This window comes from Sinohyriopsis cumingii, chromosome 12 (genome assembly GCF_028554795.1).
Source record: "Sinohyriopsis cumingii isolate HCF-2022 chromosome 12, ASM2855479v2, whole genome shotgun sequence".
NCBI classification, from domain to species: domain Eukaryota; kingdom Metazoa; phylum Mollusca; class Bivalvia; order Unionida; family Unionidae; genus Sinohyriopsis; species Sinohyriopsis cumingii.
This window is the reverse complement of record NC_142972.1, coordinates 11,421,140-11,448,528: the sequence shown is the minus strand read 5'-3', so window position 1 is coordinate 11,448,528 and position 27,389 is coordinate 11,421,140. Positions and strand designations below refer to the sequence as shown.

General features: G+C 35.2%; 1 protein-coding gene across 4 annotated transcripts in view; it reads left to right on the top strand.

Annotated features, from left to right (window-relative positions):
• LOC149786006 (protein DOP1A-like) overlaps positions 1-27,389 on the top strand; it is a 153,045-nt gene that overhangs the window by 2,475 nt on the left and 123,181 nt on the right. For 3 of the 4 annotated variants that reach the window (XR_016424855.1, XM_089976294.1, XM_089976293.1), the window contains exons 2-7: positions 2,577-2,734; positions 8,094-8,446; positions 9,515-9,704; positions 14,868-15,704; positions 16,776-16,967; positions 24,299-24,926. Coding sequence is in view for 3 of the 4 variants with exons in the window: in XM_089976294.1 (XP_089832420.1) it covers positions 2,582-2,734; positions 8,094-8,446; positions 9,515-9,704; positions 14,868-15,704; positions 16,776-16,967; positions 24,299-24,926 (2,353 nt within the window). In the remaining variant the exon portion in view is untranslated. The remainder of the gene's footprint in view (positions 1-2,576; positions 2,735-8,093; positions 8,447-9,514; positions 9,705-14,867; positions 15,705-16,775; positions 16,968-24,298; positions 24,927-27,389) is intronic. The other variant, XM_089976295.1, reaches the window with a different exon arrangement.

Below are 27,389 nucleotides of genomic sequence, written 5' to 3'. Positions count from 1 at the left end.
GATATGACACATGCTTGTAGTCAATAAAAGAATGGAAGCAGATCATGTCCTTATTCAATAACAGAGAGGCAGAGGCTTATAGTATTTACATAATTCAATTAACTATTAAGAATTATATATATATATTGTTATGAGTCTGTGCTCTTGAAATATGTAACAGTAAAGACTGAAGACAACAAGCTTTGTAAAATTAAACAAATATATTATTTCCCTAAAATACTGTGTGAAAAATGAGACAAAGGAACTTACGGTATTGCGAATTAGGTCCAAAAATAATCCAAGAATTAAAAACCACACGTCCTATCAACAAAAAGTTCTAAGTGAGTTCAAATCTTGATGGAAGGCGACGACGTCTGTAATAGTCAGCATTGTACTGATGTGTCAACAGTCCCTTTTTGAATCACAGAAAATATTATTCCAGTTTTTGAATTCTGTATAATTTCCAGGGAATGTATTTGTCCAAGAATTAACAGAACACTATGTATTTCCAAGGAAAATAAACACTTTAAATTCAATAATTTGAAGAAAATAAAAAACTCAGCCCAAACTGGACACAACATAAAACAATTGGACGTCTCAAGTGTTAAGGCACAACTAACAGAATTCTTATCATAACATCAGATATAAAACTGACTACAATGCAAAACAAATTCCTGGATAGGGGTCAAAAGTTCAACTTTCTGGAAGGAATGGAAGCTTGTTACATGATAAATATCATGTCAACCAGCTGTGACCTTGACTCAACTTAATTATTCTTACTCTGAGAAAGAATAAATAAAAACTAAAAAAAGTTGTTTACCAAAACTGTCACTGATTGTGAATCAAGGTCAGCAACTAGATACAGTCTTTCATTTATTTATTGTTTACGTCGAAATAATTTTTTTGTAAAAAAATCAGTCAGAACTGAAGTCTGTTCTGGTCAGTATCAAATCCAGTAAACAAAATTACATTACAGTAGTTTTCCACTGAGCCTGCTCATTATGTTATTTAATGCAGAAGATGAGCAGCTACAATATCTTCTAGGTAAAAGATTACCAACAGGTGTAATCTACAAAGAAAACTCCAAGCTATTTGTCCTGTATGCAGCATACTTTGTCATGCAGTGTGCAGCTATCTTCTGCAAATAAGTTACTGAAACTTGCAACTTATGCAGTTGACGAACACTTTGTTGATTGATATACTGTAAGAATTTGTATTCTATATTATGACTTTTTTTAATTATTTAAAAAAAATTTAAAATTTTTATTTTATTTATTTATTGATTGTATTTAGATGGTTTATTTTTATATCATGTAATCTTCTATGGAAGGAAATAAAGATGATGATGATGGTAAAACTATGGATTAAATGTTATACATTTTCACACACAGTGCTTGTATGGTAAAATTATGGATTAAAATGCTTTAAGTTTATCCTAATATCAATTCTTGTGCAAAACTTGCAATAGAAGGGTATCTTGTCTATCAGAATTATTCATATTTTGACAAATTGCCAACATGTACTGGTTACACTAAAAATAGTTTGTTGATATATTTATATATCTGTATACATTGATGAACTACATTATCACATTGTCTACCAGTACAATTTCTTTCCTATCTGTATTTTAGTAGTTAATTGTTATTTAGACTGCACATGGAATGATTTTCATTTATTCCGATTGTTAGTTGATATTATGAAATAGCACCTTCTCAAATGCATGGTTAGTATAGTCAGGCAGTGTCAGTTTTAGAGTAAGCGAGAACCAGTTCTTATACTCAATAATCATTTGGAATATCCTTGTCTTTTTTCTGATGGGAATCAAGTATCATTGATTCTCAGAAAGAGATGCTGAGGTGGCCATAGTGATACTTCCCAAAATTGGTAAGTTTTTGACACACAAGCTCCGAGGTTGATGTATAAAGAATAGATCTTATAAAATGATAGCTCTTACAACCATCATTAAAATACCTGCATTTTGTTTTGTTTTATTCCTACAACTTTGCAATGAAATGATGCAATAATTTGGTTTCATTGACCTGAAGCGCCTGCATTCATTGTTATAAATTTTGACTTATGATCAAATCTTTGTAATGTCAGTTTAATAGCAACCACAGGCTTGATAGCAGTTCATAATGGCCACTATTTACCCGTAATGTCTTTCTAATTTTAACAGGAAAATGAAAAGGCTGTATACATTGCATTGTTCTGAGTAATAGGCAAAATTCAGTTTGGACTCACTTTGATTTTAAATGCAAGGAAGATGTTGAAATGAATGTATCATTAGGTGTATTTTTCAAGAACCTGAGTTGTTTAGCTTTTGAGTGACTGCTGGTAATCTCGTCATGCCATTGTTTTGACATCCACCTGTGAAAGCTGGTCCTTATACTTAAATCACAAACTCATCTCTTGCCTGGTTATAGACAAAATCATTCTCTCTGTTTTTTTCCCCCAAAAAGTAACAAGAAACCCAGTTGGTAGAATGTGTTATTTATAAAATAAATCTTACAATGCTGACCATATGATTTTTGCAATACTGTTTAAGCTGTCATTACTTATCTTTAGTTTACACATGCTTCTAAACACATATATTTCAGAAAGAATGAGTGCTTTGTCAATTTTTACTGAGGAGTGTGAACTTCTAAATGACAGCAAGTACAGATCCTACATTACTCAGGTTGAGAAGGCATTGAAAAGTTTTGAATACACCAGTGAATGGGCGGATCTCATCTCAGCATTAGGAAAACTAAACAAGGTAAGAAACTAAAGTGTCAGCCAGTACTGTCTCATGTGCAAGTAGTGCCACTTGGTACTGTCTCATATGCATGCAGTACCACTCAGTAATATCTCAACTGCAAGTAGTGCTACTCATTACTGTCTCATCTGCAATTAGTGCCACTCAGTACTGTCTTATCTGCTGGGAGTGTCACACAGTATTATCTCAACTGCAGACAATGCCAAAATACTGTCTCTGCATTTCTATTCACACACAAAAATGTATGTGAATCCCATTTTAAAGGACTTTACGTGTCCTAAACATTGGTGTGATACATGCAGTTCGCATACAGAAATGTGTGTGGGACCGGAGCAGTCATACAGAAATTGAGTGTGTGTGGGACCGGAGCGGTCGTACAGAAATTGAGGCCTGGTGCATGCACTAAATTAAGTCTAAGAACTGTTTGCAGTTGGGGTTCACTGTTACCTGTTTCTCAGTGATAGCAAAGAAAACATGGTTAAATACAGCTGATGTATGCAATTTTTATGACATGTTTTATGATATAGATGATTGGTAACTCTTTTATGGGTGCCATAATAAACATGATTGTTAGACATTCATACATGCCAACCATTATGCTTTTGGTGTAATCATTATACTTTTTTTCACCAATTGCATCTCACTGTCACCTGTGCAATATATGGATTATGCCTTTCATGTACATTTAAAAATTATAAAGAAAAAAAATATATTTCTATTCACATAAATTAAAAGATTTTCAGAAAAGGATGGCTGCTCCGCAAGAAAAGCTTGCATGTTAGTTTGCACATCTGAGACATATATGGAGCTGAACAAATTCAGGAGTGGCATATGGGATTCCTGGTTTGCAAATTATTGGAGTTAATGGCGTCCCAAGAGGTTATTTTAATTAAAGAAAAAAAGAGAACAAAAAGCTTTTAAAATTAGAATTGCTGAATGCCTTACTAATTGAATCTTGGGGTTCTCAATAGATATTTGACCCTTTTCTGAGGCATGGAAATTCCATCCTTTCTATTTTTATGACGCACATTGATTTGGGCCATGGCATCAGTCGTAGTTACTCTTGTTTCACCTTGGGATAGTTTCCTACTGTCCAAGGCAACTCTGTTGGATGCGCCAAATTATCAACATTTGCTAAACTACGCCGTATCAAGCAGGATAATCGCAGTTATGTAAAGTCAGTATGATCTAGGCATGCAGAATTGGGTCAAGGTTTTGAGATTATCTTTGACAATTATGATATTTACATTTATGACTTGATTAGATTAACTTTTGATAACAAATATCATCATTTGTTTGATTGCCCCTCAAATTCTATTCAGTTAAGCAAAACTGGAAAATATGGCAGCTCATGAAGCCAGTTGTCAATGAGCTTGCTTCAGTTGGTAAAACACTTAAAACTTTGGGTGTTTTAATTAATATATCAGTAAATGAGAATTTACCAAATATTATACTCTGTGATTTATTTCATACTTTGGAATTACTTGAAATTGAATAATGAGATGGAATAATTTTGTTATATTTAGATGTATTTTTGAACTGTTAAGTCACAATGACTTATTAAAGTATACTTTCTTTTCTGTCTCGGTCTCATAGATGACCTGTTAGTCATACATAATTAGAAATATAAATATTTTCACAAAAATATGTAATGACCATGTCTGTCTCACTGTCTGCTTGCATGTTTAGGTTTTCTTTATTTAACATGAGACAAGAAATCTTAGCCATTAGTTTGCTTCACAAATAATGAATATTCCCAGCTATGAGCTCATGACTGTCAAATACAAATGACTCTCAAGATTTCAGTATGACTCTTGATATTTTCATTTTGAATCCTGAGATCTGGGGTCAGTAGACTCTTCAGTTTTTAAATCTATTGAGACCCCAACATATATATATTAGCTTTACATTTCTAAGTACTATATGCAGTCAGGTGATAAATATGTTTATTTATTTAGTTAGCTGTTTACTTTGTTGTGTTCCAGTGCAATAATACTGTTCCTTTTTCTTTTCTTTGTAATGCACATAGTGTGTGTTGTACTCCCATTTTAGCTACCATAGATTCTCACTCTGACACAGTAGTGGGAACACTGTCTCATCTGCAGACATTGTTACAACACTGTTTCATCTGTAGACTGTGCCAGACTGCTATCTTATCTGCAAACAGTGCCAAGGTAATGTATCATCTGCAAACATTGACACATCTCAGCATTAGGAAAACTGAACAAAGTAATATACAAAAGCATCACAGAGTGCTGTCTCATCTTCAAACAGCATCAAAATACTGTCTCATTTGCAAACAGAACCACACAGCACTGTGTCATCTGAAAATAGTGCCTCAGAGTACTGTCTCATTTGTGGACAGTAGCACAGTACAGTCTCATCTGAAACCAGTGCTGCATTATTTTCTCATCTGTTAACAGTACTTTGGTATAATTATGATGTTGAACAAAATAAACAAATAATATATAATTGACACAGGTCTCCACATCTTGATGATGAAAGTTGTCATTTAAGTCTTTCATTTTTGGAGTGACCATCTTCAGAACAAGGTAGTGCTCGTCATGTCAGGCAACTCCGCAGTGATGACAGGCCACTCAAATGGGGTTGGTACCAAATCACCCAACACTGCATTCTGGTCTGAGCATTCTGCCATTGGTGCACACAACATTGACATCCAGAGCAGACATATTCCCAGGAGATGCAGTGTCTTGGTTGATTCTTTTAAGCAGGGAGCAGATTCCCCATACAAAGTGGTCCCTCCATCCATAATTTGCCATATTTGCCAGTAATGGAGGCATCTGATGATTAATCATTTTACAGCCATGTGAAATCACAAACTGTCCACCTTCATTTTGCAGTACAGGATCACAAGGCTTGGTCCACTGACACTCTCTCTCTCAGCTGGGAAGATCTGAGGCCATTTACCTACATCCACTCCCAACAGTATTATTTCCTAAGATTATACAAAAATTGAGGGGCTATAAGTACACAGTGATTCTGATTGCCCCTCTCCACTGAGACAAATCCTGGATCAATGATCTTCTCAATCTTGTGATACATCTATGCAATAAGATTCTAGCCGGACCAAATCTTCTCAAACAGCCATGACCCAACATGTTCCATCCTTGCCTTCCACATGCTTAGCTCTTCTTGTCCAGAGAGCCTTGCAGCAGAAACAATTCAATTTTTCAGTCATGGAATGAATTGCATGAGCTGGAATGCCCTCTACTTTAAAGGCTTTTGAATGGAATTAGAAGTCCCATAACTGACTGTTTTTCTTTGCCTGATTACTATTAAGGGCACATAGAATCAGCATGGTAGGGAGGATTTTGGTCATAACAGTGACCAATTTGACTTGTCCAACTTTGACTTCATAAGGCCTAAATCACACATATTGTTTTCCAAAGTGAAATCCTCCCTGGGTTATGACTTGTCAGAATTCAAACAAATCTGAGCCTTTAGTCAGCTCCTTTCATACAAAACCAATTTCCTGATATCATTTTTTCAGCATGTAGAGTCATGCCCTTTCCATTGATGCAGCCTACCTTCACTCAGTGGTCCTTATGTCACAACCTGGTTTCATTGCCAGGAATCGGTTGTCAGTAATGGACAATCGTGGGATTCTAATACACAATAATACAACCTCTCTCCTGTATTGGCACAACCCAAAGGCCTTTCAAACAAGACCTGGTACATGTACTTTGAATTTATCTGAAGTGGCTTCAGCCATTTTGTGGAGCTTAAAGATGCCTTGTTCTCCTACATACAACTGCCCAGAAACTTTTTATGGTAAGATCTCATTACAGATTTAACCAAATTACCTCCAGTTGAACTGTTCGCAAGTTAGGAGAGTGGTTTAACCTTCATATGGGGAATCCAATATTTTTCCTTCAGAGATTAACTAAGGTATAGGTAGGATGATCAACATTCTCGTTGCCTATTACCTCTTCTACTAATGTTAATGTGGTCGGTGAAAGTATTCATTAAAAGAAACAAATTTTTCAGTAAAGTATGTCTCTTCTAAATTACTTATCTGATCACATTACTTTAATACCTCCCATCCTCCCAGCAATGCAGGCATCCAGTTACACGATGTTCCACTCAAGTCAAAACTAATGCCACCAGTAGACAGCAAGGGGAGGTAATGGGCAAGAGTTATTGCCAACTTTTCTATATAATATAGACAGAATGGATGAATTTTCATTTTTGGGAGGACTGGATATGGGAGGTAGTAGGGCTTATATTCCTAACATTAATGTGATCTGGTAAGTATTATAGGAGAAACATAATTTACTTAATAATTTGTTGTATATGAATATCATATGGGTGTTGATATATGATAAAAATTGATGCATGACTTTTGTTCCCACATCAGAAATTGCTCACAGTTTACATTGGGGGTTGGGGGTGTTTGGGCATTGTTTTTGTAATGGGTTGCACTATGAATGTTCTATTTCAGATCATGCCTTAATTTAACATTCCTCTTTAACTCCTGTCCACTAGTATTTTCTTGAATAACTTTTCTCATTCCTTGGCATTTGTCTTATATATGAAAAATTAATGTAATGCTGTACTGAAGATTTTTGCTCATTTCTTTCATAAGAAATGCATGTAAAATATTAATTGTAAAAGTTGTTTTTAAAATTTTGAATAAACGCTTTTCACTTGTGATTGGTAGTTCCTTTCACAGTGAAAATCAGTGGACAACAGAATAAAGCCATGAATATTTAAATGGACAGATTTTAAATTTTAATGGTAATGAATCTCTGCTTGCAATTTTTTACAGATCACATTTGGTGAGCATGAGAGAAAACATATAAACAGCTTTATTTGATACATGTACATGTATATATAAACAGTTTTATTTGATACATGTACATATATAAACGGTTTTATTTGATACATGTACATATATAAACAGTTTTATTTGATACATGTACATATATAAACAGTTTTATTTGATACATGTACATATATAAACAGTTTTTCATCAGTTGTAACTGTTAGAATCTTGCTTGGTTTTAAATGTACTCACTCTCAAGCCTTTCGTATGTATGCTAGACGTTGTTTGAAAACAAACAAAAGATGATTCCCGTTGCTAGCAACTTTGAATTGTGTAATAGTTATTGTATATAGTCATCTAATTATGACATGTATGAGAATATGGCAAGTTTACACATTTTCAAGACTTCTTGAAACGAAACTCATCTAATATTCCTGTGGAATTCACTCTGCATCATTGATCTGTCTGATGCATATTTTGCCTTTTCTAAATAATTGCTTTGCTGTTAATCTTAAATCACATGCTTTTAATTTTGAACAGGAAATGTACACAATATAATACACATTTTTTTAGGTTTTACTTGCTCATGTGAAGTATCGAGTCATCCCAAAAAGAGTTACCATTGGAAAACGGCTTGCCCAGTGTCTACATCCAGCTCTTCCCAGTGGCGTGCACCTTAAGGCCCTAGAGACATATGACATAATCTTTAAATGTATTGGAACCCAGCGATTAGCCCAAGACCTGTTTATTTACAGTGCTGGACTCTTTCCATTACTAAGCCATGCAGCCATGAATGTAAAGCCAGTTCTGTTGATGGTCTATGAGCGACATTTTCTTGGCCTTGGCAAACAGATCAAGCCTGCGCTAAATGGATTATTACTTGGACTTTTGCCAGGTCTAGAAGAGGGGTCAGAGTTTTATGATAGGTATTCAGATCTGTTTTTAAAATCATTGAATTAATGACAACCCTGCCATTTGACTGTCTTATTTTTAAAACTCATTGGTGGGTCTTTGTTTATGGTTGGATGTTGTTGGTGGGCCTTTTCTTTTAAATCATTACTTGTAATTTTATGTTTACTTTTCCTAAAAGAAAATTATTGAACTTTGTCATTTTTATTCAGTATAATGTGTCTTACTTTAAGTGTTTTATTAATTCAGATTTCTCAGTATCTAGTCATACAAATTTGACATCTTTGACAAAGTTAGAATATCATTATAACAGTAGGTCAAGATGGTTTCTCATGATATGTCACCACATTATATAATTTATAAATATGTGCATTGAGAATCTGGTCTTAAAGACAGGTGGTCTGTCATGATATGTCATCACATTATATAATTTATAAATATGTGCATTGAGAATCTGGTCTTAAAGACAGGTGGTCTGTCATGATATGTCATCACATTATATAATTTATAAATATGTGCATTGAGAATCTGGTCTTAAAGACAGGTGGTCTGTCATGATATGTCATCACATTATATAATTTATAAATATGTGCATTGAGAATCTGGTCTTAAAGACAGGTGGTCTGTCATGATATGTCATCACATTATATAATTTATAAATATGTGCATTGAGAATCTGGTCTTAAAGACAGGTGGTCTGTCATGATATGTCATCACATTATATAATTTATAAATATGTGCATTGAGAATCTGGTCTTAAAGACAGGTGGTCTGTCATGATATGTCATCACATTATATAATTTATAAATATGTGCATTGAGAATCTGGTCTTAAAGACAGGTGGTCTGTCATGACAAGTTTTACTTTAACACCATCCATGATCTGGCGAGCAAAAAGTTAATGTTTAGGATCAATATCACTACCTTTGTTGCAATTTAGACAGTAAATTTTACTATGGAACTTTAAAGAAAACAATAAGGCATGACAAAATGATTCTATTTTTATTTTGAAAACAGGAAGTTGTTGTGAATATTGGTCAGAATCAGAACTCTAAAATAAATAATGGAAAGTATCATCATTTTCAGAACCAATCTACTATTGGATGACTTTTGTGATAGTACAGAGCCAGAGTATTTCTACACTTGCCTGTGGGAATGTGTTTACTCATGCCCCAGTGTGAGGCTGCCAGCTGTCACATACCTCCTCAGTCACTACAACAAGAAACAGATCATGGAGGACCAGCTTTTCATGATTGGCCTTAATATCAACCTTATGGTAATTTTCTTTGCGTGCCTCATTTCATAATAATATCAACCTTATGGTAATTTTCTTTGAGTACCTCATCTCATAATAATATCAACCTTATGGTAATTTTCTTTGCGTGCCTCATCTCATAATAATATCAACATTATGGTAATTTTCTATGAGTGCCTCATCTCATAATAATATAAACCTTATGGTAATTTTCTATGAGTACCTGATCTCATAATAAAATCAACATTATGGTAATTTTCTTTGAGTGCCTGATCTCATAATAATATCAAAATTATGGTAATTTTCTATGAGTGCCTCACCTCATAAAATATTCATAAAGCTTCAGTATTGACCCTTTGGTAACTTTCTTTGTTAGTCTCAGTATTATTGATAATGTAACTATGGGCCTGAGTATCAACAGTATTATTGGTAATGTAACTATGGGCCTGAGTGTCAACATTATTATTGGTAGTGTAACTATGAGCCTGAGTATCAACAGTCTTATTGGTAGTGTAACTATGGGCCTGAGTATCAACAGTATTATTGGTAGTGTAACTATGGGTCTGAGTATCAACATTATTATTGGTAGTGTAACTATGGGCCTGAGTATCAACAGTATTATTGGTAGTGTATCTATGGGCCTGAGTATCAACATTATTATTGGTAGTGTAACTATGGGTCTGAGTATCAGCAGTATTATTGGTAGTGTAACTATGGGTCTGAGTATCAACATTATTATTGGTAGTGTAGCTATGGGCCTGAGTATCAACATTATTATTGGTAATGTAACTATGGGCCTGAGTATCAACAATATTATTGGTAATGTAGCAATGTGCCTGAGTATCAACAATATTATTGGTAATGTAACCATGGGCCTGAGTATCAACATTATTATTGGTAGTGTAACTATGGGTCTGAGTATCAACCTTATAATAAATATACCTTAAGCCACTTTGTTAGCCTAATTTTAATTTTCCTAAATATTCAGAATAAATGTCTTGTTCAGATACAGTACACATTGTTTAGGGCTCACTCTACTACCCTGCAAATCTAGAAAAGTGAATTCCATTTATTCATTCACTGATTTTTACTCTATCGTCAATGATAATAATTTTGCTTCTTAGTTTATTTCATGGTACAATGAATTAAACAGTGCTTCTTAATTCAGTATTGTGATGGTTAGTAGTACATCTCACTACTTTACTAAACTGCAGCTTATGATCATTTCATTAATTCTATATTGCATTCGCTTCATTTCTTAGCATCCACATCACTGTAAACATAGCACAATGCTTGATTGACTTTGCTTGAATATGCCATTGTTTTCTTCTCTCTAATTTCAAATAACAGCATGGAGGATTAGGTGTAGGGCTTGCAAAGAGTTGAAGTTGTCCAAGGATAATCACTTCACTTGCAGTGTGTACAGTCAGACTACACTTATGAAATCTGTACACATTTGTCAAAGGACAGATGGGCAATGATTTTGGCAAAACAATTGTGATGGGTCAGTGTGAGTGCTTGAAAACAGTCCAACAAGGATGCAGATGTTGTCAGTCTTGCTACTGATGACACCTTGCTAGCAAATTTCCTGATGCCAGAGTACCTCAAGGCTAAGAGGCTGCAGTAAGGAAGATAATTGAGCAATCCTTGCTACCTTGGGCCTCCCACACATCTCCAGTGTCAATTTTGCCCACATTATCATGACTCACTTCCAGTCATACTAACACTGGATAGAGTTCTGAGTCAGTGCTGTCATAGCATAAAAGCCCATGTGGACCAACTCGGAAGGCACAATACCACATGTATGCCCTGGTACAGGTATGGTGATCTGTCCCATGGTGCCACACCTAGGGACCTTATGCCAGATATCCTTATATCTCATCCAGTCTATTTCTGGCACGATCACACCTTATCCCAGCATACTGCTAACACACAGCCCCAGAGTCATAAAGTTGATGGCCTTTTACAACCAGCATTGCTTCTTTAGCCCTGGTTTTGTCACCAACACATTTCACCTTAGGAGACAAGCTGCAATTATGCCTAGTGTCCCAGAATCTTGGCTTTGGTTATTAAAAAGGACAAAAATTACAATCGTACTGATCTTTTATCAAATATGTGTATCACAGCAGCTGATTTGAAAATCTTTTAACGCCCATTCAAGGAACTCTCGTTAGTAATAAAAGTACTGACCCCCCCCCTTGGTAGGAGCTAGACAAGCTTGATCTCTACTTAGACAGAATTCTCCAACCCCCCTGATCTTCAAAGTCTTGCAAAAAGCAACGTAGTTAAAGTCATATCCTGAGTGCTCCCTGTAAGTGGGATAAACCATCAATAAATCTATGGAATGTGGCATTTGAAATTCCCAGTCAAATTTTGATCATTGACATACAAATGAAAATGGAGATTTCTCCCATTGGTGCAAGCAGAGACATCACCTCATTAAGATCCTCATCACCACAAGTAACAGACTTTCTCCTTTGACTCTTCTGAGAGAAGAAATTGGCTCAAATAAGGGGCCATCCATTTAGTACATATGCAAAAATCTGGCAAAGCTTGATGCATACCTTTTTACACACACACACCTGCATATGTATGCTTGACACACACACACCACACCCCTTGAATTCTATAGAATTGCCTATATTTAATCCAGGCAGAAATGATCAAGGATTAATAATCTTAACGTGTTTAATAAAACATAGTCCACCAACAATGAATGTCTGGCTGCATCAAAGAAATAAGCTGCATAACTTTAAAAAGTTTTTGTCTAGTTTCCACTAAAATTCAAACGCTGACTGAACTGTCGAACAGGTAACATATTAGACTAATTATTATCGAGGTTTCACACCCCACCCATCCACTCCATTTCCTGTGTGTATGTACATTATCAGTAGACCCCCTACATATGCAAGTGTATGCATTTGGGTTATATATAAAAAACCATGTGTACATACTAAATGGACGGCCCCTAACTATAAACCACATATGCAAGCATATGCATTAGGGTTATATATAAAAAACATGCGTACATACTAAATGGACGGCCCCTAACTATAAACCACATATGCAAGCATATGCATTAGGGTTATATATAAAAAACGTGTACATTCTAAATGGACGGCCCCTAACTATAAACCACATATGCAAGCATATGCATTAGGGTTATATATAAAAAACCACGTGTATGTACTAAATGGACGGCCCCTAACTATAAAGGTTACATATCCATGATCTCAGACATGTTTTGCCATCATGAAAGGGGAAGTAATAGATGAAACAAAGATCTCTCCAACCTTCTGACAAACTATGATTTGTCTTGACTGAGGACTTTTGTACTGTTTGTGAATGGAATCTACTTTGGGTTCTGGTATGGCAGATAAAAGAACATTTGGAACCACTGTTTAGGGCCTTATTGACTCACCTCTCATACAAACCTGAATCCAAGTCAGTGTAGCCACATCAGGCAGGACCATTTGATCAAAACTATCTACACTCTTGGGGCAATGTTTCAGTTTCACCTGTGAAAACAAATGTTTTCTTTCAGTATCTAAACACAACATTAAACTCATCTGCAGACTGATTTGAACACAAAGACATAAGAAATAAGAGTCCAAAATAGGAATTAATCCAAAATAGGAATGAATCCAAAATAGGAATTAATTAATTGCTCATGTCTATCCTTATATACATCTCCAAGAGTTTATTACAGCTACCCAATGTGACAGACCTTACTACTCAATCAAATATTTCACAATACATATGACACAATCACCTCATTTTAATTAGCTGACCATAAATAACTCCAAACTCAAAAACATGTTTATTATTAGAAATCTACAGGCACTGTTATATCTTAAATTAGAATCTATACCATTTACAAAATTAGCTGTGTAATATAGATAATTACTACAGTTTACAGTCATGAACAAGACTTGTACAAAAATATAGACATACAAAAGAATAACACCCTCTAACTCAAAAATAGGTGGTATATTTGAAAAAGAAACTAATTTTTGGAGTAAATTGCTAGTCTTGGATAATACTTACCTGATTATAATTCAGGCAGACACTCCCAACCTCCCCACAGTTACAGTTTAAAACCTGGCAGAACTTGATTTTTGATCCAGCAGTAACAGATGTGGATGGGATTCAGTACCAATTTATCCAGAGTGAGATAACTCTTTTTTGCACCCCCCACCTAGTTGGGCAGATGAATTTCAGTACTTTTATTGCTAACAAGAGTCTATTGAAGGAACTGGTGCTCGACTGGGCAAAAAGAATTTCCAGTAATTCACAATAAGACCCTTGCTTATAATTGCTACAAGTTAACTTGTTAGGGCTGGATTTGCATGGTAGTACACCATTTAGTCAATATAAAACTACACAATTCTGCCATGCTGCTATTGTTGGTTCTCATTCTGTAATACTTACTCCTACTGTGCTTTGTATTAGGTTCATTTTCCTAATATTTCTCAATATTGACTCCATGGATATGATTGTAATAGGATTTAACATTAGGCTCATCTAATGTTCCCTAATAGGCTTTAATATAAAAACCTTTGAAGCAAACTAGCCTTAATATAAACCTTATGGTAATTTGGCAAACAGACCTCATTTCACATGTATTGATAATTTGAGATTACAATTTTGTCAGTGGTAAGATTTCGTGGTAATTAAGAACTGTTTAGCAGAACGTTATGTCTCACATGTTAACAAGGTTATGGTGCCCATTGAATTATCTTCCAAAACCTTAACACAGAATCTTAACATATATGATGAGGGAGGAAGATGTTTCCAAATGCAAACTTGTATCTTAAGCTATTTTTCAGGGAGGAAGATGTTTCCAAATGCAAACTTGTATCTTAAGCTATTTTTCAGGGAGGAAGATATTTCCAAATGCAAACTTGTATCTTAAGCTATTTTTCAGGGAGGAAGATATTTCCAAATGCAAACTTGTATCTTAAGCTATTTTTCAGGGCGGAAGATGTTTCCAAATGCAAACTTGTATCTTAAGCTATTTTTCAGGGAGGAAGATGTTTCCAAATGCAAACTTGCATCTTAAGCTATTTTTCAGGGAGGAAGATGTTTCCAAATGCAAACTTGTATCTTAAGATATCTTTCTTTCAGTGCAGGTTTCAATTCTATTAAATCTGATTGTTCTTTTTTTCTTCCATTTTGATAAAGGTTGACGCACTATGCAGTGCAGTGCAAGACACTAGTGTTTTGGTCCAGCGTAGTTTCCTGGATTTCCTGCTCTTGGCATTTCCACTTCATAATGGTCAGCTTACGCGATCAGACATGAAGAAGATAGTTCAGGCAGCTATTAATGTCCTTCTGAGGCGAGACATGTCACTGAATCGGCGACTTTATGCATGGCTCTTGGGGACAATCTCAAGCAGTATGGGCATTGTCAAGCCATTAGAGCTGTCTTCCACAAATTATCAACAGCAAGATTGTGCCTCAGATTCTACAGACACCAATCTTTCATACTTCAACACATACTCACGAGACCTTTTGGTACAAGCACTGAAGATGCAGCTTGCTGAAAGTCATGAGGATGGGACAAGTATGCTTGACAAATCGTCAGTGTTGAAACCATTTAGAATTCTTATTAGTCTTCTGGACAAACCAGAAATTGGACCAGTCATTCTAGAAAGCGTGCTTCTAGGAATTGTGAAGTGTTTGTATAAAGAGTTCAGTAAATCTAAACTTAGGAAGGAGTCAGAAAAATCCAGTAAGAGGAACAGAATGGATGAATCAGGAAAAGAGGCAACAACCTATGGAGAATTGCTGAAAACTGCCAATTTGCTGTTTGGAACATTTGCACCATACTTCATCTGGGACTACATTGCAAGGATTTTTGACCTTGCATGCCAGTCGGGTTACATTCGTAGGTCAAATATTACCACAGTGTCTAGTTCCTCAGTTTCTAGGCAGTCCTCACTTCAGGATCAAACTGATCAGCCCTCCATACCTGAGCTATGTGAACTGGTCACATTTCTTCTGGACATCATGTCACTGGTAGGTCATTTATTAATTTATTAAAGCATATATCCCATTTAAGATAAGGAGGATCCACTCATGTCAGACTACTTTAACAAAACTTGGTCTCTTATAGTTATACTCTATGGATTATTGTGAAAAAGTTGATCCTTATTAAGATTTCTGGTAGTCTTGTGACTTAACAGGCTATCATACTCATACTTAATAGGCCATGATATTAATGCTTAATAGGTCATGATACTCATGCTCAGTAGGCCATGATACTCATACTTTACAGGCCATGACAATCATGCTTAATAGGCCATGATAGTAATGCTTAATAGGTCATGATACTCATGTTTAATAGGTAATGATACTCATAAATAATAGGTCATGATAATCATGCTTAATAGTCCATGATATTCATGCTCAGTAAGCCATGATATTCATACTGTATAGGCCATGATAATCATGCTCAATAGGTCATGATATTCATGCCTAATATTCCATGATATGCATGTTTAATAGGCCATGATACTCATGCTTAATAGGCCATGATACTCTTGCTCAATATACCATGATACTCATGCTCAGTAGGCCATGATATTAATACTTTATAGGTCATGATATTCATGCTTAATAGGCCATGATACTCGTGCTCAAAAATGTAAGTTATGTATATGGTTCTAGCTGTCATTCTCTTATTTGAAAAGTATCACTAGACCTTAATGGCTTTAGATGAAAGAACAACATGGGGCCATTTTCTTTACATGTAAAAACTAAATATGTTCAAATAGACAATTCATGTTGCATTTGTGATATGTATCACTTATTAAGTTCTGAGAATAAAGAACTGATACTCACTGGCTGCATAGTATATTTCAAGAGAAGAAACTTGGTACACCAGAAGTTTTCTATGGGTGGTACATATAAAATGTACATATGGACACCAGAAGTTTTCTATGGGTGGTACATATAAAATGTACATATGGACACCAGAAGTTTTCTATGGGTGGTACATATAAATTGTTCATATGGACACCAGAAGTTTTTTATGGGTGGTACATATTAAATGTTCAAAAAATCTCTAGGTTTGCTTTGCATTTTCAGGAAACCTTTCTGGAGACACAGACAGAGCACCTGCCTGACCTTCTGAATCGCATCATTATCAGTCTGACCAATCACTGTGATGTTGTCTTGGAAACAGAGATCACATGCACACTACAGCTGTGCACTAAAATCTTGTCGAAGGTTCAGCCTATAATGACTTCTGTCAAATCTAATAAATTGTTGGGGGAAGAGGTATGGCTAATGCTGCATGCGCTTTACTACTCATTGCTAACTTTTTTGGAATAATTAAACTTAGAGATCAGGTCATTATTGTCACTTATTTTTCTCATAATTCCTAATACCCATCAAAACATAATGGTCAGTAACAGAAGTTAGTGGCAAAAAGACTTATAGTCACATTGAATAGTTTAACTTTATTCCAGCTAGTTTGAAAAAAGGGGATATTTATTCCAAAATTATGATTCATACAAATAATTATTTGGTCTGTCAGTTCGTTTGTGATTGGGTAATTGTACATTTAATTTTTGCACTGCATCAATTTTTTTTGTGTGATTAAATTTGAAATATCTGTTGCTTGTCATTCAGGGTTTTAGCTAAGATGTATGATTTTGTAATTCCTGCAGAAATTGAAAATATGCTTTAAAATTGCACTCAAAAGGATGCAAAATATATGCATTGTTTATAAACTTATATCATGCACACCTTCTCATGTTATACATGGATACATAGAAGTCTATACTGGCCATGTCTAAAACAAATCAATACATGAGCCATTGATGTAGTTGTAGAATGCTGAGTTCTGATTGTTTGACTGATGCATGCCACGTTCCCCACACCTGTGTTGTGACAAGATGGAAAGACAGTCCAAACTTTGTACAGGTTTCTTTTAGAGATGATTTTAGAGAAATGACTGAAAATTTTCAGGAAGAATGTCAGGACAGTTTAGAAAGTAATGATGTTTTTCATTGTTTTTATACTAAACCATATGGAGTTGGCTGTGCCAATTTCCTGATGATTTATGGGCTAAACTGATTTGCAGGCTAAATAATGTCCAATATGGCTCCCACAGTGGTCATCCTAAAAAATGTGTTATCACTACTTCTGGTAAATGTTTTCCTTACATTGTCTACCTGGGCATAATTCAAATTTGATTGTGTTTTCCTTACATTGTCTACCTGGGCTTAATTTAAATTTGATTGTGTTTTCCTTACATTTCTACCTGGGCATAATTCAGAATGTTGTTGATTGATCTGATTTCCAATATTGCCACCACAATGGCCATCTTGAAAATATAACTACTTGTCTTTAATGACAGGTCATATTGACCTTGGGCTTTTACCAAAAGACTTCTTTTGTTGTCTAGTGGGTATTAAATGGAAATAGTTCCAATCAAATATGGCCATATCTATTTGTTTTGGTGGCTGAGCATCAGTCCCTTTGAGGGACTCTTGTTATAGGTATGTGTTGTATATTAATGTACTTCATTTTTTTACTAAAAATGCCAAAAGACCCATTCAAATCGATGACATTGTTTGACACTTATTCTGCTGATCTGTTAAAGTGCAAACATTTCAGTGACTAGGATGAAGTTGTCATGCTAATATGCTAAGCTATAAGTATTTCAGCGACCAAGATATTATTTATATAACGTGAAAGTGATGAATTTGTTGTTCACCATCCTGTGATTTATTTTTTTTAAATTGTTCCATACTTGATTTATCTTGGCAACAGTGTTTCATGGAGACTTCATTTATCTTGGCAACAGTGTTTCATAGAGACTGAAATATTTCTAATGAAGACAGAAACTGCCCCATAAATACTGTGTATATGCTATGGTCTTGAACTGCAAGCATTCATGTTTGTGCTTGAAAGATACTATTGATCCTGATATACACACAAATGTGTGTGAAAGTTTTGTTTTTTATCTAACTATTTTGATGCAGAGGATGTTATGAGTCATTTTAATGCTTTTGACTGCAGGCTTAGATGTAGTTAGGATAATAAGCATATTCAATGAGCAATGTCTGCAAAGTCACATAGCTGCGGAAGCTTAACGATTTCCTTTTCGTGATGCATGCTTTATATTTAGTAAGTTACCAGGAAGTTTATTGATTTATTTCTTCTTCAAATACATGATAATACCTCAGGAAAATTACTACTTCTAACTCACAAATCCAGCCCTCCCAGGCTAAACTGTTTATTAGAGCCTAAACAAGTAACATAAGAAAGACCATAGACCATAAGGCACCCATATTGGCATGTAACTTTTAGCTTCTAACACTAAAACCGAGTGGCCGAGTGGTCTAAAGCTCTCTTCGTTATGTATCACTGCCATCTCACCTCTGTCTGTGAGGGTTCGAGTCTTGGATTCAGCTAATGTGGGTATGTGAGAAAGCTTGCCAGTAGCTTCTCGTCGGTTGGTGGTTCTTTCCGGGGTTTTCCCAAGTTCTTCTTCCACCATTAATACTGGCCGCCATGTATAGCCTATCGTGTGCTGAAAAATGGCATTAAACCCTACAACAACAACAACTAAAACTAAGTTTAGTCAGGAAGGGCAAAGTAGTAGTAGTTCTCCTAAGGTATAATAGATCAAGTAAGTATCATTGAAGAAACATTTTACTTGGAAAAAAAAGTTTTCATGATACAGGCTTAATTTTAAATTAGTTACATGGATGTGGCAGCTTAATGATTTATTTTTCATTATATTACTTCATTTCTAACAAGTTTTTCAGATCTCTCAGGTGGCCTAAGTGTTTAGGGCATCCACCTCGGATGCAGAGGGTAGCAGGTTTGAATCGTGGCCAAGTCATACCAAAGACATAAAAATGGTATTGACAGCTGCCTTGCTTTCTGCTCATAGTTAAGAGGTTAGTCTTATGACTGGTCAGCCTGGTGTCAGGATAATATGACTGGGTGGGACATGATGCTACATGTCTACATAATAATTATCGAGTGCTATGCATCACTATAAACTGCCGCACTGCAGACATCATAGTGATATGACTGAATTATTGAAGCTATGTTAAAAATCCCCAAAATACACACCCATAAGTTTTTCATAATAAACACTGAACCACCATACCTCACTTGGTTGTTCCCATCCCTCTTTTCTGGAGGTAAAGGGGGGCACATGGCCCAGATTTGCACAAACCTAAATGGAACCCTAATAATATCAAACCATAAAGACTAAGGGCTACATTCAAGAATAAAATGTATGTGTTACATGCGAATTCATTATATTCAGTTGCAATTTATTAGGTTGGCTATCACCTGGTAGCTAATAGAACATCAGCTGTTGGGGGTGGGGGACAGTAGACTGCACAAAAAGCAACAGTAGTTGCACTTAAGAGTCTGCATGGGAAGGTAAATGTTAAATAAGCCTGGCTACCTTGCAACCTAAGTTTTGAAATAATATTCTTATTGAATGCAACCCTGGCTTAATGTTCATTCTAATAGAAAATTGGCCATTTTTTTCTTGTACTAACAGTTTGTTTACAATGTTAAGGTAATAATAGCATGAAGCTAATACAGTTTCTTTTGACTTATTAATTCAAGTTTTCTTAGATTGTAGTCATCACACACAATTGATGACTCCCGAAGCCACACCCACCTACCACCCCTGTCAGTCAAGCATTGTTTATTTAACATTCTACTGGATTGATTCTTCTTGCGACCTAGGCTCTGTTTGACTTATCGTGTATTAGTGTCTGAGGTGCTAAGCTTTTCAGACTTTAAAACATTTTGACTAACTGATAGTCTGCCATCTGGCCAGTTCGCAGCATGTATCAATTCACAGTTATAACTTTCAACCAATTTTCATTTGAACCAAAACTCACTTGCCATAAAGTAGTTCAATTTTCAAAAGAAAATCTTTGATTTTCAAGAAGTGCTGTGCCATTAGGTGTGGTTGTCTTTGATTTGGCAGTTCATCAGTTAGAACCAGAAAGAATTGATTTTTGTCCAGTCAGTCAACTAATCAAGTCACGTGACATTTCAAAAGTTACATTCTGCATAAGCATGCCCTGTTAATGTCCATTCTTTATCTTTGCAGAGTATCGTTGACATGTATTTTGTTTAGTGTTATATGTGGAACATGACATTATAATGAACATATTTTATATTCATGCATTATTCAAGTGGAAAAGAGTAAAACATGTAAGTTCAGCGATGTGTTTCATGGATGAACTCATTAAGCATGCCATGTTTCATTGAGGGGGAAAAATTATCATACATACAAATAGCATGGATTGGTAAAATCATTTCTATAGTAGACATTATATGTTAGTAACAATCTGCTTTGTGCATTCTGTCTGCATATATAGCAGAGTGCTTGGAAATGGGCTAGAAAAGTGCTTTGTGCATTCAGTCTGCATATATTGCAGAGTGCTTGGAAATGGGCTAGAAAAGTGCTTAGGAATTATAGAGAGCTGTGCTTCCAGCTTATGCTGCTGTCAGGGTAAAAACATGGTGGTGGCAAGAAAATAGTATACAGTGTCAAATATATATGATGTGCATTTCTCCAGCCATGTAATAAGTCAAAACAAAGCCTATATTTTCTATTTCCACATATTAATATACAAATCAAAGTGGATTATAAGATGAAATTATGAATAGTAGTAATTAATGACTATATGAGACCATCAACATTGCCTATTTGATGGCCAATCCTCCAAATAATCAAACTTATTGATGTACATTGATGGTTTTAAATAAGCTAAACACTTATGATTGTGGGCTTTTTCTTTATAGCTTTTTCTAAGTATGAATATTAAAAAAGTAGTCAATCATCTGAAGAAAAAAACAGAAATAGAAATTGTATCCTCAGCATTTTTAAATACATTCTCTACCAAGTCTTGGTTTGGTGGTATATATTTGATGTATTCAGGGCTTGAAATTAATTCTAATATGCTAATCCCAGTCATCACTTGTCCGTGGGCGTAATTAACATTTCTGGCAGTTACTATCATTGCAGTTAGCAGGTGGTAGATTATCAGATAAAATGTATGACACCATTCTGTGTGATGGTTAATTAATCTATTTATTGCATTGATTGAATACCTACTAACATCCAGCACTTGATGAGATACAAGAAATCCCTTGATGGAAATGGACATGGTGTTTTGCACTGAGTATTCAGAGAAATATGAAGCTGTGTGGTGTATATAAGTATGATTTATTGATGGTTGTAAAACTTGCTTAAATTGTACCTGAAATCACACTAATAATGATGTATCTTAACTCTGAAGTGCCTAAAGATGCTATCAAGCTGTGTCATGCTGTTGGATCAAAGAACAAGGCAAGAGACTACACCTTTTGGATCCAGATCTAGTGATTAATCAGAAGGCCAGAAACTAGGCCTGATGGATCCAGTTTTAAGTGATGAATCAGAAGGCCAGAGACAGCCTGATGGACCCAGATCTAGTAATTGATCAGAAGGTCAGAGACTAAGCCTTATGGATCCAGATCGAGTGATGAATCAGAAGGCCAGAAACTAAGCCTTATTGATCCAGACCTTGTGATGAATCAGAAGGCCAGAGACTTGGCTTTATGGATCTAGACCTAGTGATGAATGAGAAGGCCGGAGACTAGGCCTTATGGATCGAGACCTAGTGGTGAATCAGAAGGCCAGGGACTAGGCCTTATGGTTCTAGACCTAGTGCTGAATCAGAAGGCCAGAGACTAAGCCTTATTGATCCATACATAGTGATGAATCAGAAGGCCAGAGACTAGGCCTTATGGAGCCATATTTAGTGATGAATCAGAAGGCCAGAGACTAGGCCTTATGGAGGCATACCTAGTGATGAATCAGAAGGCCAGAGACTAGGCCTTCTGGTTCTAGATATAGTGATGAATCAGAATGACAGATACTAGGCCTTATGGAGCCATATTTAGTGATGAATCAGAAGGCCAGAGACTAGGCCTTATGGAGGCATACCTAGTGATGAATCAGAAGGCCAGAGACTAGGCCTTATGGATTCAGATATTGTAATGAATCAGAAGGCCAGAGACTAGGCCTTATGGATTCAGATATTGTGATGAATCAGAAGGCCAGAGACTAGGCCTTATGGATTCAGATATTGTGATGAATCAGAAGGCTAGAGTCTAGGCCTTATGGATTCAGATATTGTGATGAATCAGAAGGCCGGAGACTAGGCCTTATGAATCTACATCTAGTGATGAATTAAATACATAAAATGAAATGAACTTTCAATTTCCAATTTATATTGATTAGAAACTGAAATGACTTTTAATTTTGCAGGATCAGTCAAATTTAGGCAGACTCAGTAAAACATTATGTTATGGTGATCCATTGGGTTATTGAAATAAAATCCTAATTTCAAGCCCTGTGTATAGTTAAGTTGAATTATAAATTGTGTTATTTTTTAAAAGGCAAAAATAGTTCTGACTTGTACACTGAAAACTTTGCTTGTATATGCATGGATAATTTATTCCAGTATGATGTCTGATTTCCAGCATATATTAAAATGATTTGATGTTGACACAGAATTTAATACAATTGCAGTTGTGGTTCATAATTTTTTAATCATGTTTCGGACACATTGAATATGATCAGTTGCTGATTGCATTTAGAAATAATTCATTTAACTTAATATAGCACATGGTAATTGAATTTCTTTACAACAAACAAAATGACAATATTCATTGCCTATGCAAATATTTGTTTGAAGAAAAAATTTGAATCTGTTTTGCTTCTTTTATCAACTGCAATTAATTTGGCACAGCTGTAATAAAGTGCCTTCATTATTTTGGCACAATGCTAGTTGTAACGTCTCAGTTAATTTGGCCCAATGTTAGATGTAATAAACTCAGTTCATTTGGCATAATTCTGGTTGTAATGAATAGTGTTGATTAATTTGGCACAGTGCTAACTCTGATGAATAGACAGTTAATTTGGCACAGTTCTAACTGTAATGAATAGACAGTTAATTTGGCACAGTGATAACTGTAATGAATAGACAGACAATCTGGCACAGTGCTAACTGTAATGAATACAGAGTTAATATGGCACAGTGCTAACTGTAATGAATAGACAGTTAATTTGGCACAGTAATAACTGTAATGAATAGACAGTTAATCTGGCACAGTGATAACTGTAATGAATAGACAGTTAATTTGGCACAGTGATAACTGTAATGAATAGACAGTTAATCTGGCACAGTGCTAACTGTAATGAATAGACAGTTAATTTGGCACATGTTTTATAATTAAAAATTGCTGTCTGTAATGAGTGGTCTCTGCATTAAATGCTGGATCTAAACTTGTTAAAACTTGCAAACGATACATTCAGGACCTTAAAGGAAACAGTAGACTAAATATTATAAACGAAAATATTTTAATTTCATTGAAGTTTAGAAAATATTTAGCAAATAGTCATCATATATATTTATTCAGTAAATTTGCAAAACAATTTTCGGACAGCTCATCAGTATTGTTTTGAATAATTATATAATATTTTAGTAATTTCTTTTTATATGTGAATTTTTTTAAAAATATGCTTGCTAAAGTTTTGTGATGCTGACTATTTGGATTTATTTCTTTAGGTTCATATCCATGTTTCACATTCCACACAAGCCAGAAATAAGTCAGAAGATGGGATGAGCGTGAAATCAGAAGCTTGCGTGAAGAGGCAAAATTCAGCCAGCTCCATTACAAACTCTAAAACCACTGACTTTGATGAAGTTTTTACCATCACTGGGGAAAATATTATAGACAACAGTTTATTCAGTGAAGCAGTTCAGTGTAGCATCAATAAATCGGACAATGTTTCTGTATTGGAGAACAATTTTGAGAAAGAGAGTTCAAAAGGCCAATGTCCGACTCTGATGCAAACTTGCATTTTGAGTTTTGAAACCTTTTTCCATATTTTAATTTCAAAGAAAATCATCAGAAATCCAAAGCTGATTAGTAACTGCATATCAGCAATGACGGTTTCCAGAGAATGTAGTCAACAGTGTGACCTTAACTCTGACCTTGACCTTGGTAATGAGGTAAACAAAGAGGCACAGGAAGAGGAGGAAGAACATAAAGAACTTAAAGTCTCTGTTGATAATCTTGGAGAGGGAAGTCTGGAAATGTTTGGCTGTGCTTGTAAATTAATGGTGGATTTTGCTAGCTTTCCAATATACTGTACTGATGTTGACAGTTTACTGGATGAACGCTCACAGAAAGGTAAGTTCTGTCTTCTTGATGGCATATTTATCCATAAGTAATTTGTTTTATATTAATTAACACTGTTCTGTCTTCTTGATGGCATGTTTATCCATAAGTAATTTGTTTTATATTAATTAACACTGTTCTGTCTTCTTGATGGCATGTTTATCCATAAGTAATTTGTTTTATATTAATTAACACTGTTCTGTCTTCTTGATGGTATATAGGGTTAGGATTAGGGTTATATTAATTAACAATGTTCTGTCTTCTTGATGGTATGTTTATTCATAAGTAGTTTGTTTTATATTTCATTGCTGCTATTACTAACATTTATTAAACTCTGATGAATCCCTTTTTGTAAAGATATAGAGAAGTATAACGTCATCAGTTCACATTTTAGGACTAACTTGTAAAACCCATGTTGTAATGATATTGAGAACCATGAAGTTCACATTTTAGGACTATTGTATGAACTCGCTTTGAAATGTGTGTGTGTGTGATTTGGATTTTTAACATAGCTTTAACAATTTTTCAGTCATATCACTACTATGCCTGCATTGTGGCATTTTATAGTGATGTCTAGCACTGGGGCATCATGCCGCAGACATGTAGCATGATGTCCCACCCAGTCACATTATCCTGACAACAGGTCGACCAGTCCTTACACTAACCTCTGAGCGCCAAGTGAGGCAGCTGTTAGTCCCATTTATTTTTGGGCTACTAAAAGACAATTTCTCTTTGACCCATCTATAAGTCTGAATTAGTGACTTATCATCAGTTAGTCAGAGTTGCTTTTTTGAAAAAACAAGCAAGCCCAGCTAGATGGATGGAGAGATAGAGACAGATATGAAAGACAATGACAGAAACAATGTAAAATACAATTGTATTGTTGAATGGAACATGTCACAGATAAATTAAAAACTTAAAATCTTTCCAAATTAAATCCATTAAATTTCAATACTTTGCATTTTAAATCCATTTATATGATAAATCCATGAATTTAGGTCACATACTGGTATAAAAATAGTTCAGATTCAGCCGATTCACAATATCCCATACAATGGTAATACAACACATCTGACAAATAAACAATAAAAATTAATCCACATTTTTGTGATTCAAAGTCTCCTATAAATGTTACTATCAAATGTCATCTGATACAAAATCAAAAAAAATGTATCATTTGTCTAATAAAAATCCATCATTATCTATTGATTGTAGATTGTTGTGGTTTATTTATTAAATATCATCTGACTTCATTTCCTTGGCTTTACTGTCCTATGTGGGTGCTTCTATAGAGACTGAGCTGGGCTCTATCAGTAACACTTTGATTATACAGTCAGTGACAGAGATTTTGCTAGGATCTTAACACTAGGTTGACTCCTACTTTGGAAACAATAGAGTTCCATCAGCAAAAGTTGCAGTCCTCCCAGAAGCATAATGGACATACTTGAAGAGGTGAGATGTCCAGATGAGAAGAACCAGTGGTTGCCATTGAGTTCAATTTTTCTAAATTCTTTACACCACTGACAAGAGTTCTTGTTTGTCCATCAGAGAGTGACAGAATTTTGTCAGTCCAAGGAAAGGTCTTATTTCAAAAACTAAGGCATCACACACTTTCTTACACTTGGTTACTATTCCATCTGAGCTATCAATTCTAGCAACTTTAGCACTCTTCTGAATCTCATTACACTCTTCATCAATTTGCCATTTAACCCTTAAATACTTATCCAGATTTGCAAATGGCATTTTGTCTGAGTCTCTACATATCTTGATTTTGAAGTCACATACACTACTTATTTGGCTACACTCAGAAATAAAAACAATAATGAAAGCTAAAGTTGTACATTTGATGTACTCTTAAAATGACCACATGTACATCTCTGAGTCTTTCTGCCTCTGAATTCAGTCAATGTAAATGTCACATTTTCCACCACTCAGCGGCTGTTCAAGGCTATTGGGTTATGTTCGTTTGGTGTGTTCTTAAGAATGACAGCATACACATATGTGGGTCTTTCAGCAACTAAATTTTCTCATTGTAAATATCAGCACAGCTACAATGATACATATATCAAAACATTTTCCCACTCAAAAGGTGGTTGAAGCAGGACTGACAGTCCTTTGAATTTGCCACCCACCCATTACATGCATATGGAGGACTCCTGCATAAGTGATCTTCTGCATCCTAGATAAAAATTTAGCATACATCCAAATACATGCGATTAAGCATCTCCGAGATCTCTATGTGAATCAGCTAAATGCTGCAGCTGATCAGTTATGTGGCAAGATGATCGGGAGTTCAACTAACCACCCAACTTTCCTTGACACTGACAGTTATGTGGCAAGATGATAGGGAGAGTTCAACTAACCACCCTACTTTGCTTGACACTGACAGTTATGTGGCAAGATAGGGAGTTCAACTAACCACCCTACTTTGTTTGACACTGAAAAGGTGTCAGACTTGAGGCTCAATCAAGGGTT